At 48.7% G+C, this 12571-nt stretch overlaps 1 protein-coding gene across 2 annotated transcripts; it reads left to right on the top strand.

Moving 5' to 3' along the window:
• Nucleotides 1–343: 343 nt before the first annotated feature.
• On the top strand, nt 344–12002 carry LOC308469719 (uncharacterized protein). Of its 2 annotated transcripts, XM_080992590.1 has the most exons (4): nt 344–1042; nt 2914–3870; nt 4712–4844; nt 7557–12002. In XM_080992590.1, exons 2-4 carry the CDS (start codon nt 3331–3333, stop codon nt 8435–8437), a joined length of 1554 nt encoding a protein of 517 aa, XP_080848716.1. In that variant the 5' UTR covers nt 344–1042; nt 2914–3330; the 3' UTR covers nt 8438–12002. The 2 variants fall into 2 exon arrangements, with proteins under 2 accessions (XP_080848716.1, XP_080848715.1); XM_080992589.1 differs by lacking the exon at nt 344–1042 and having other exon boundaries at nt 1998–3870.
• The last annotated feature ends 569 nt before the right edge of the window (nt 12003–12571 follow it).

The following is a 12571-nucleotide window of genomic DNA, read 5'->3' as shown; positions in this document are numbered from 1 at the left end:
GACCTCTTCCCTTCCCCACTCACTCGTTTCAGAAGATTACTCAGCTCCACAGCAGTAAATGCACAGCGGGGGTGCGGCAAGGCAGCAAGGCTGAAGCTCGAAGCAGGTGATAAAACAATAAGGCAATAAAAGCCCAGAGGGGTTAAAAAAAAAAACTACTTAGAACTACTTAAAACTTAGTCTAAAACAATAAAACAATAAAAGCCCAGCGGGGGTTAAAATAACTACTTAAAACTACTTAAGACTTAATCTAAAAGCAGACGAAGTTAACTAGGCTGCTGCCTTCGCCGCCATCTTGACTTAAGTCAAAATCTTAGTCTTAGGATCCCTGTGGCACTCGTCAATCTGCCTCGCCACAAAGCCCCCCTTGTCTTTTCCAATGCAATAGCTGCAGCCTGTATAGTTTATTTTTGGCATTTTCAATTTCACACGCAATAACTGAAAGAACGGAACAGAAAACGCAAGAGAGACATAAAGTCCCCTCCCCGCTTTTGGGGATCCTCATATGATGCTTTCCCCTCTACATCTCCTTCTCCATTATTATAAATCCTTCGACAATCCATACTTCCGAATTTTTACAACAGGCTTTCTATCAAGCCTACCGATGAATGTGATTGTTTGCAATCATTTCCCAAATACTGTACATTATAACCTTCCCCTGTTCTCTGTTAAATTGCGCCTCTTCCTGGTTTCTAATTCTTCCTGTAGGGTTTTTTCCCCCCATTTCAGCGTAAATTCGTCAATTTTATAGCTGCAGCCTGTGCAGAAAGGGAAGAGGGATTATTTGGGGGGTTAAATCTGGAGAGAGGCTCTTCTCCTAGAGAGGATGCGGAGCGCACCCAAGAGTAGAAGCTGGAAGCGCGTCTTGGTGCGCTCCTGCCCCGCTTTTCCCACCCGGGCAGAGCAAAAGGTAGAAGGGGGTGGGGCTCCATCCTGCACCGCCTCCTCGTGGGTCGACTCTCCTGCGTTGCTCCTCTAAATGTGAATGCGGCTGCTGCCTGCCTGCTTTGATTTCTCTTCGGGTGCCACGGGGTCAAGGCGGGTGAGTTTTGGCTCAAGCGCCTTTGCGCATCTCTTCGCCGTGCGTCCTTTGGCTGCTGCAGGCGGATAGAGAGGGGACCAAATCCTCTTTCCGTCTGGTTTCGCAGACCTGGGAGAGAGCTGGGGGCGGGGTGTGTTTGTAGACTGGAGAGAGGAGCGCCTGAGTGCAGAAGGTCAGGAACAGAGAAAGCAGCCCCTCCTGGAAAGGCAAAAGCAGACCCCTGGTCCATTTAGCTCAGCGTTGACTAGAGACTGACTGAAAGTCTCCAGGGTTTGGGGCAGGAGGCATTCCCAGAGCCACTTGGTGTGGTTGAACCCGAAACTTTCTGCATGCAAGGCAGTTGCTCTACCACTGAGTCATGTGTGGGACTTGGGTGGCGCTGTGGTCTAAACCACTGAGCTTCTTGGGCTTGCGGATCAGAAGGTCAGTGGTTCGATACCACGCGACGGGATGAGCTCCCATTGTTCTGCCCCAGCTCCTGTCAACCTAGCAGTTTGAAAACACGTCAGTGCAGGTAGATAAATAGGTACCGCTCCAGCGGGAAGGTAAATGGCGTTGCAGTGCGCTCTGGTTTCTGTCACAGTGTCCTGTTGCACCAGAAGTGGTTTAGTCATGCTGGCTGCAGGACCCAGAAAGCTGTTTGTGGACAAACGCCCTCGGCCTGAAAGCAAGATGAGCGCCGCAACCACATAGTCACATTTGACTGGACTTAACCATCCAGGGGTCCTTTACCTTTTACTTAAGGTAAAGGGACCCCTGACCATTAGGTCCAGTCATGGCCGACTCTGGGGTTGCGGCGCTCATCTCACTTTATTGGCAAGGGAGCCAGCGTACAGCTTCCAGGTCATGTGGCCAGCATGACTAAGCCGCTTCTGGCGAACCAGAGCAGCGCACGGAAACGCCATTTACCTTCCCGCCGGAGCGGTACCTATTTATCTACTTGCACTTTGAGGTGCTTGCGAACTGCTAGGTTGGCAGGAGCAGGGACCAAGCAACGGGAGCTCACCCCGTAGCAGGGATTCGAACCGCCGACCTTCTGATCAGCAAGCCCTAGGCTCTGTGGATTAACCCACAGCGCCACCCGTGTCCCCTACCTTTTACTTACCACTGAGTTATGTCCCCTTCCCAAGGAGGGGAATAAAAAAGGGGTGGTGTTTGGGCGGGTGAGAGGCTTGGGGATGCAAATACAGTGGTACCTCTGGGTACAAGCTTAATTCGTTCTGCAGGTCCGCTCTTAACTTGAAACCGCTCTTAACCTGAGTTACCACTTTAGCTAACGGGGCCTCCCACTGCCACCGCGCCACCAGCACGCAATTTCTGTTCTCATCCTGAGGTAAAGTTCTTAACCCGAGGTACTACTTCCGGGTTAGCGGAGTCTGTAACCCAAAAGTGTTTGTAACCTGAGGTACCACTGTAGAGGAAAAGTGGTCCCAAGTCACGATTATCATTGAATAAACTTTTGCATCTGGCTCTGTAGAAGGCAGTTTCCTGCGTTCATATGATTTGGCAAAGAATCATAGAACTGGGGAGTTGGAAAGGGACCCCCGGGGTCATCTAGTCCAACCCTCTGCAATGCAGGAATTTCAACGAAAGCATTCATGACAGATGGCTATCCAAGCTCTGCTTTAAAATCTCCAAGGAAGGCGAACCCACCACCTCCTAAGGAAGTCTGTTCCACTGTGAAACAGCTCTGGTTTGCGTCCTGCCCTCCGGAACAGGAGAAAAAAAGCCTTCTCTATCTTCCATGTTCAGTCCCCAAAGGGGAAAACATTGGCTGTTTTTACCAAGAGAGATGCTGAAAGGAAAAACAAGAAGAAACATTTCCATATGTGCTGTTAAATTCTGCCTTTCTGTCTCTTCTTTTCCCTCAGGGACACCGGCTGCCTTCTTGCAAGTTCTATCTCTGTTCCCTGCAACGCGATGTGTTTCTATAGATTGCCCTGTTTTGTTCAAGGGCAGCCAGAAGATGGAGTTATTCCCCTGTGAAAATTGTGAGGTAAATAGTAGCCACATGGAGGTGAGGCCATTGTTTCCCTGAGAGTCAAAATGGCGGTCAGTCGGGAGGCCGAAGGAATCCTTGGCCTCCACTTCCAGGCTGAGTTAGAGCAGGGAATGCAGACCAGGGTAAAAATGGAGGAACAAGACCCAGGTGGATTTGAACTCGGGGCAGAGTCCGTGAGGGGGAAAAAACCCTCTTGTGATCTTGAGGCCAGCAACAACCTGGATTTTCCAAACTGGGAGATGCCGGAGCCATTTAAAGAAGAACCAGGCGACAAAAGGACTCTGCCATGTTCAGGGTCTCAGGAGCTCCTCAAAGCAGTGAGATGTTTCCACTCAGGATGGGAAAGCCCAGCACTCTGTCGCGTAACACAAAGGCTTTTCCGGTCTCCTTGGACTACGTGGCAAACGCTAACCAGTGGCCCCAAGGCGTGCCGAACTTCCTTGGAGCGTTACCACAGGAATATGGGGATTTGGACGCCAGAAATGGGGAAGACTATTGGAAGGCGAGAGATGAGACCCGAGGAAGTGAGTCTGCCACCCTGGACATGCAGCGGAAACTCTTCAGGGAATTCCACTACCAGGACGTTGAGGGCCCCCGCGAGGCCTGCAGCCGCCTGTGGCATCTTTGCCATCACTGGCTGAAGCCGGAGAGGTCCTCCAAAGAGCGGATCCTGGAGCTGCTGATCCTGGAGCAGTTCCTGGCCATCCTGCCCCCGGAGATGCAGAGCTGGGTCAAAGATGGCTGCCCAGAGACCTGCGCCCAGGCGGTGGCTTTGGCCGAGGACTTCCTGGTGAGGCAAAGAGAGGCTGAGGAACCAAAACAGCAGGTGAGGGCGCTTCGTCAGGATGTCCCAGAGTTTGTGGGCCCTGGGGGCTGGGGCTCATTGGAACTGACAGGCTGGAAAGCAGGGAGGCCACCAGTAGGAGGAGCCAGAGCCAAGTAGTCCACTTTCAGAGCATCCATTTAAACAGCCATTACTTCCCCCAGAGAATTCTGGGAGCTGTAGTTCATTGGGAGTGGTTAACCGTTAAGATATCCAATTCCCTTCACAAAGCTACAATTCCCAGTGTTTCCTGGGAAGAGGGATGACTGAGTGTTAAATCACTCTAGGAATTGTAGCGGCGGAAGGGAAACGGCCTTGGCCCGGTATACCTGAAGGAGCATCTCCACCCCCATCGTTCTGCCCGGACACTGAGGTCCAGCGCTGAGGGCCTTCTGGCAGTTTCCTCCCTGCGAGAAGCGAGGTTACAGGGAACCAGGCAGAGGGCCTTCTCGGTGGTGGTGCCTGCCCTGTGGAATGCCGTCCCATCAGATGTCAAGGAAATAAAAAACTATCTGACTTTTAGAAGACATCTGAAGGCAGCCCTGTTTAGGGAAGTTTTTAATGTTTGATGTTTTATCGTGGTTTTAATATTCTGTTGTAAGCCACCCAGAGTAACTGGGGAAACCCAGCCAGATGGGCAGTATATAAATAAATCGTTGTTGTTCACTGGGGGAGGTCATTCCTATGGAGAGGCCAAAGGTCCCCACTCCTCTGTTAATCCATGCTTGTTTTTATTATTATCAATAATAATAGTAATAATGAATTTTATATCAGCCAACTTGCAGTAGTAGTGCTGAACCAACCCTTTGGCTGCATTGTACGTTATGCTTCTTTGCCACTTCAGGGGCTGCTGCTGTCGGGAGGCACGGCTTTAAATTGCACTCTGGCAACAGGGATGACATCAGGGGCTGGACGGATGCCTGTGGGCTCAGAGGCTAAAGAGGAGGCGGAGGACCAGGGCTGTGCCAGCATCCTAGGTGAGGTTTTAATTGTGCCAATATGCCTTGATCAAAAGAGTCTGGGACCTGTGTAGTCTGGCTGTCAGGGACTGGACATCAGAGGAGGAATTGTGGAGATTGTCCCCTCCCCCTTCTCCTCCTGCACTTCCCAGAGAAGAGTGAGACTATAGATTTAGAACAGTGGTTTGCAGAAGGTCACAGTTCAGAGGCTGCAGAGGGGAGAAGCTGGGAAATATTGGGAGAGGAGCAGGAGGAAGAAGACGGGGAGAGACAGCTGACAGACTCAGTGTCTTTGGAAAGCATTCCTGACCTCCACTCTCCCAGGACCCGGCATGCATTGAGAATAGTAGAACAGAAAGCTCAGAGGCAGAAAGCACAGATCAGCCAACGCAGGGATGACATATAATAGGAGAGACGGAAAGGGTGGGGACTTTACTACATCTCTCTCTGCGAATATTGAATAAAATACCTTTGTAAGAGATTTTTGCTTTTTCCATTACTGGCAGCCTGCCATGAGGCAGGGGAGTCGGATTCCCTGGCGCTCCATTATCACAACAAACACAAACCCCTGTGTCGCAAAATGTTGCATTTTTGTAGATTGCTCTATTATCACAGCAGCCAGACAAACGCCGAAATGGGAAGCCCCCCAGCAGGACCTAAACGCAACAGCCCTTTCCACCCATGTGATAGTATCATACCGCCTCTGACAGTGGAGGGGCAGCATCTCCCACCGTAGGGTGGGGGGGGTGTCACGAGGGAGCCGGTAGACAGCTCACTCACTGGGCTAACTGCCGGGAGAATCCTGACACAGAGAGTGGCTTTTCAGTCCTTTTATTAGTATAAAACAGAATACAGTGGAAACTTGGAAGCCGAACACCCCTCGAATGTTTCAGCTCCTGAACGATTGAAACCCGGAAGTGATGGTTCCAGTTTTTGAACGGTTTTCGGAAGCCGAACGTCCAGCACGGCTTCCGATTGGCTGCAGGACGCTACTGCAGCCAATCAGAAGCCACGCCTTGGTTTTCAAACTGTTCTGGGAGTCGGACTCCTGGAATGGATTAAATTTGAAAACCAAGGTACAACCATACACGGAGACCATGGATCAAGCTTGAGCTGCTGCCATGAGTGCCCACCAGTGGCGTAGCGTGGGTTGTCAGCACCCGGGGCAAGGCAAGTAATTTGCGCCCCCTAACCCGTGGATTTGCGCCCCCTAACCCGTGGATTTGCGCCCCCTAACCCTAACCCCCAGATGTTGCGCCCGGTGCGGCCGGCCCCCCCTGGACCCCCCACGCTACGCCACTGGTGCCCACCCCTCTCCCCTAGTGCTGACTTCCTACCTCCCAGCTCCCTTCTGCTGCCTACGGTGGCTGCCAGGGAAACATTTCTATCTCTGTTTGGCTTTCTGCTCTGAGACACGAAGGGAGAGTCTGGTTCTAGGAGAAGGAGGAATCTCTACCGGGCTTTCAGGTGACATGCTGCCAACTGGCTGTTGTACTGGTTCTACCCCTTCTGACTGTTCATGACAACTGGAGTATCTGCTAGCTTGCTCCTGTTCCTCATGCTCCAATATCTCCCAGCTCTTTTCTTCTTCTTCTGGGGGGTGCCCTGTTCACCACCACCACAAACCCAGGTCCATGATCTCTTCATCTGCCTCCTGCCCAGAAGCCTCCACCACTCCTCCTCATCTGGCCAGTTCCTGACAGGGTGGGAGCAAGGAAGGCTGATTGTTTTGTTTTTGTCCCTGTTTTTATTGTGTATCTGGTACATTTATGTTGTAAACTTCCCTGAGATCTCTCTCAGCTTGATTAAATTTTGTGTTTTACAATTTAGAACATTCATTTAAAAAACCTTAAAATGTCAATGACTTCCCTTCTTCTCATTCCATGGTTCATTTTGCATAGCATAAGTCCCTGAATACTTTACATAAACTAAACCATTCAGTATTCCATTATTACATCCATCAAAACTTGTTTACACTGTTGAATTTATCTGAATGCTGCTGCTGTAGTCGCATACATGAATAAGTTTCTATACAGTTTTGGTAGCTCTGTCCCTTTAATTCCCAAGAGAAAAGCTTATGGGTCGTTGTTTTTTTACAAATGTTATTTTAAACATCCTTTTCATTTCATTATATATCGTTTCCCAGTAAGCCTTAAACTTACTACAAGACCACCACATATGATAAAAAGAACCTTCTTTTTCTTTCCATTTCCAACACTTATTTGATTTAAATTTATACAATTTTGCCAGTTTATTCGGTATTAGATACTATCAGTATATCATTTTCATATAATATTCTATGAAACCGTAACATGCTGTAAATTTTATATCCATATTCCGCAATTGTTCCCATGCTTCCATGTCTATATTATAGACATGCAAGAGAGGGTCTTCTTGCTTCTTGTTTCACTTGTTCCATATATCAAAGATGTCTAGCATGAAGAAGTCCTTCCTAAATTCCTTGACAGCACTGGTTTTTATTATTATGGAGGGGGTAGGCCTTCTGTTTGTAAAACAACAACAACATGCATGTCCTCTTTGTCACCAAAAATTCCTCAAACATTGAAGTTTTTCCTTGTAGGGGAAATGCTTCGATTCCCTGATCACACCTCTCCTGTACTTTTCCCAGCTCTGCAATATACCCTTTTTGAGATTGAGGGACCAAAACCGTAGATGGAACTCCAAATGCATCTGCAGCAGATGGAAGTTCTGAATATTTTGCTTCTGCAGGTGATGGACGGGTGACTGAGAACAAGGAGGAGACGCCTCTGACGGAAAATCCCCATCGTTTGCAGCCTCCAAGCCAAAAAGGTGGGCGCCCTGAGAGGCGAAGGGGAAATCCTCTGGGAGGGAGTGCTGCAGATTCTGTCCTTTATGCCAGAAGGAAGGAGGCGTTGGAGAAAATCATTCACAAAGACGATAAACGACACAAGTGTGCCGTGTGCGGACGAGGGTTCGGTCGGCCCACGGGTCTCACCGCGCATCAGCGGATCCACACGGGCGAGAAACCCTACAAGTGCGGGGAGTGTGGGAAAAGCTTCAGTTTGAAGTCGACCCTCGTGGCCCACACAAGGACCCACACGGGCGAGAAGCCGTACACCTGCACGCACTGCGGGAAAAGCTTCGCCGTGAGCTCGGACCTCACTCGACACTACCGGACCCACACGGGAGAGAAACCCTACAAGTGCTCGGAGTGCGGGAAGTGCTTCCGGCAGAGCTCCTCGTTCAGCAGCCACCTGAGGATCCACACGGGAGAACGGCCGTTCCGGTGTTCGTGCTGCAGGAAGAGTTTCTCCATGTGCTCGGACCTCACCAAACATTACCGGACCCACACCAGAAAGAAGCCGTACAAATGCTCGGACTGCGGGCGCCGGTTCCGGCAACACCTCTTTCGCCAACCACTTGAAAAGCCACCGCGGAGAGCTGCCTTTCAAATGCTCCGACTGCGGGAAGTCCTTCAGCGTGAGCACGTTCCTGATCAGACACGAGAGAATCCACGCGGGGGAAAAGCCGTACCGGTGTTCGGATTGCGGGAAGAGCTTTGGGCACAACTCTCAGCTCATTTCGCACTGGCGCGTTCACATGGGAGAGAAGCCGTACAAGTGCCCTGAGTGCGGGAAAAGGTTTACCGCTAGCTCTCTCCTCCGGGGACACCAGAGAATCCACACCGGCGAAAAACCGTACAGCTGCGGGGTTTGTGGAAAGACGTTCAGCCTGAGGTCCAACTTCCGCAGGCATCAAAGCACTCACACGGGGGAGAAGCTGTTTAAGTGCTTAGCCTGTGGGAAAAGCTTCATTACGAGTTCAGATCTTCTTGCACACGAGAGAACCCATGCGGGAAATAATAATAAATAAATAATAATATATTTTTTAAAATTTATACCCGACCCTTTCCAGTTTAAAAACCGGGCTCAGGGCGGCTAACAGAAAATATAAAACATTGATTAAAATGCGACTAGAAAACAGCATAAAATACAACATAAAATGCAGCATCAATATCAATAAAATTCTAAAATTCAGGGGTCATTTCGGGAAAAACAAAACCCCAGTCAGTAGACATCAAATGATCACCAGGGCAAACTGGCCAAGTTGGTCCTACTAGGGCCAGCAAGGAGACCAGGGAAGAATTTAAATGTGGGGTACCAGAAAGGGTTTCTTCATAAAAGAGGAAAGGGAAAAGGGAATAGAGAATCAGGGAATAGAGGATAAATTGTAGATATGCACCAGGAGGTGGGCTTATGATCTTAATACAGTGGTACCTTGGTTTTTGGACGTCTCCATTGCCAAACGTTTCGGTTTTCGAACGCTGAAAACCCAGAAGTAAATGTTTCCGTTTTCGAACCCGCCTCAGAAGTTGAACGGCTTCTGTTGCGTGTATCTGTTGTTTTTCACAATTTTCTCTGTTGAATTGGCAGGCCACCCTTTGTGCCTCGGTTTTTGAACGTTTCGGAACTCGAACGGTCTTCTAGGTAGCAGAAAGGTGATAACTACTTCCCCAAGTTGGTGTGTGTGGCGTTCGTACAGAGCCCCCGGTCGTCTCATGGACTATTGACCCGTACACCACTAATCCGCTCCCACCAACCAGGTCCTCCCTGGTAAAATCACTTCAGCCTCAGTCAGGTTCTCAATTAGTAAAGAGTGTATTTTATTTCAGAAACAAACAAACTTTTCCGGCATTCCAAACGTTGTTACTCTTTACTTTCTTAGTCTTATTTTCCTCTATCTCTTCTACCTCCCCTCACTCAAGAATCCACTGCCCTAACTGTCTCTCCATTTCCAACTACCTGCCAACTGCTTCTCCAACTGCCTTTCCCAACCAGCCAACCCACTAAAACCAACCAACTACCCACCAACAGCTCCCAACAACAACTAACTCAAACCTCGGGCTAAGCCCTTTTATACACAGGTAGGCTCCGCCTCCCTCCGGCTTTCCTACTGGTCTATATTTTTAACCCTATCTCTCCCTGTACAGACAGGCTTTAAACGAATGGGCAAACGCCACAGTGAGTTGTTGAGTTCTTTCCCCTTCTGAGAAAGGGGCTGTAACTGGTTGCTTCCAAGCACATGGCTAGTAGGCGGCTCAGAAAAGCACTTTGCTACTAGCAGATTCACGGGCCTGGAGATTGGCAACAAAGACGATGAATAATTTCTTCTGAAACAGCACTTTGTGTTAACACTTTCCCCCCAGGATCGCCTGTTTAGTTTGTGCTGTGAAGAGCTGGGTAGCTCAGTCGGCTAGAGTGTGGTGCTGATAATCCCAAGGTTGCAGGTTTGATCCCCATAAGGGACTGCTGCAAATTCCTGCATTGCAGGGGGTTGGACTAGATGATCCGCAGGGTCCCTTCCAACCATAGCTGTCAACGTTTCCCTTTTTTAAAGGGAAATTCCTTATTCCCTTATTCCAAATAGGATTCCTCGCAAGAAAAGGAAAAAGTTAACATCTATGCTTCCAACTAGAAGGAACGCGGGTGGCGCTGTGGGTTAAACCACAGAGCCTAGTACTTGCGAATCAGAAGGTCGGCAGTTCGAATCCCCGTGACGGGGTGAGCTCCTGTTGCTCGGTCCCTGCTCCTGCCAACCTAGCAGTTCGAAAGCATGTCAAAGAGCAAGTAGATAAATAGATACCGCTCCGGCGGGAAGGTAAACGGCGTTTCCTGCGCTGCTCTGGTTTGCCAGAAGCGGCTTAGTCATGCTGGCCACATGACCCGGAAGTTGTACGCTGGCTCCCTCGGCCAATGAGCGAGATGAGCGCCGCAACCCCAGAGTCGGCCACGACTGGACCTAATGGTCAGGGGTCCCTTTACCTTTACCTTATGCTTCCAACTCTGTAATTCTATATGAGTTTACTTGATGGAGTGCACTAGGTGTGCATTCTGCTGAATCACTGGATGAAAGAGCTTATGCTCTGGCCAGCTCCATTCAAGGTTTGAGCTTCACAAAGGAAAAGTTATGGGTAACTGAACCCTGACTTTAAAAGGCTGCATAAACCATTGTGTCAGAAATGAACCCAGGTGAGGCTCAGGCTGTGTCTATAGGAGGAGAACCAGGATCAGGCCAGTGGTCCATCTCGTCCAGCAGCCAGAGAGTTTCCCTGGGAAGAGGGACTGAGCGTTAAACCACCCTTTTTTTTCTTTTTCTAAATTTTATTTGTATCCCGCCCTCTCTGGCCAAAGCCGGGCTCACAGCGGGTAACGTCATATAAATAAGACAATATGCATAAAACAATATACAATATGCAAATAAAATAACATTCAACATTCATTAAAATAATACAGAATAATATTAAATATCAGCATTTCAAGATTAAACAGAAATCCACTCTTTACAGTTACAATAAGTAATTTCTAAACTCCAGTCAATAAAACAACAGCAAGCCACAGTAATATTAATAATAATAATAATAATAATAATAATAATAATAATAATTTTTATTTATACCCCGGCCTCCCCAGCCAAGGCCGGGCTCAGGGCGGCTAACAAGCAATAATAAAAACAAGTTGAATGAATACAACTAAAAAACAAGATTAAAATACAACATTAAAATATTAAAATGTAGCCTCATTGCAGGAGGAGAAAGGAAAAAGAAAAAAGAGGGGGAGGGAATCAAATTGGCTCCAAGCCAAAGGCCAGGCGGAACAACTCTGTCTTACAGGCCCAGCGGAAAGAAATCAGATCCTGCAGGGCCCTGGCCTCATGAGGCAGAGCGTTCCACCAGGCCGGGGCCAGTGTTGAGAAGGCCCTGGCTCTGGCTGAAGCCAATCTAACTTCCTTAGGGCCCGGGAGCACTAGGGTGTTGCTATTTATGGACCTTGAGGCTCTCCGTGGGGCATACCAGGAGAGGCGGTCCCGTAGGTACGAGGGTCCTAGGCCGTACACAACATAATACAATACAAAATGAGAAGCAGAGACTGGAGGGGGGAGCAAGACAGGTGGAAGGAGGCCTTGCCTGATGGAGTCTCTCCCCTCCCCCTGGGAATTGTAGCTCTGTGGGGGGAATAAGGGGACTCCTAACAACTCTCGGCACCCTCAGCAAACCACAGTTCCCAGGATTCCTCATGGAGAAACCGTGACTAAACGGTGTGATGCTGCTTTAATGGTACGGTGCAGCTGGAGCTTTGAATTTGTTTTTAGATGTTTCGTTTTTAGATTTTTTTTAATAAAAAAACCAGTTTTAAATATGTTTTTTATTTTCTGTTTTATCACAGAAGTGTTTGCCTCCCTGGGCTCCTCTGGGAGGAAGGAAGTACTAATAAATAAAATAAATCGAAAAGAGGGCCCGGTGTTGGCTATTATTTATTTATTTTAAAAAAATCTGTATACCGCTGTGTCATTCATATACAGAGTGGAACCTCAGTTTTCGAACATAATCCGTTCTGGAAGACTGTTCGACTTCCGAAACGTTCGAAAACGGAGGAGCAATGGGCAGTCGGCAAAATCCATTGAGGGGAAAAAAGAAAAACATGCAGCGGAAGCCGTTTGACTTCTGAGGCGCGTTCAAAAACGGAAGCAATTACTTCCGGGTTTTTGGCGTTCGGCTTCTGAAACCTCCTGAGTAAGGGCTGCTGCTGTGGTGTTTTGGTGACAAGAGCCTGACAAAAACATCTGGAAGTCACCAGCTTGAGGAAGGCTGGCCTAAGCCATTTTGGGCTTACAAGGTCAGTAGCAACACTATTTTGAATTATGATTGGAAATTAATTGGACCTAGGACAAGTGTAGGGTGAAGCGGTGAACAATTTTAGACCTCT

The sequence above is a fragment of the Podarcis pityusensis genome (genome assembly GCF_964106645.2).
Source record: "Podarcis pityusensis genome assembly, chromosome: 2".
Lineage (NCBI taxonomy): Eukaryota > Metazoa > Chordata > Lepidosauria > Squamata > Lacertidae > Podarcis > Podarcis pityusensis.
Note: the sequence above shows the minus strand (reverse complement) of the source record. Positions and strands in the feature narration are given on the sequence as shown.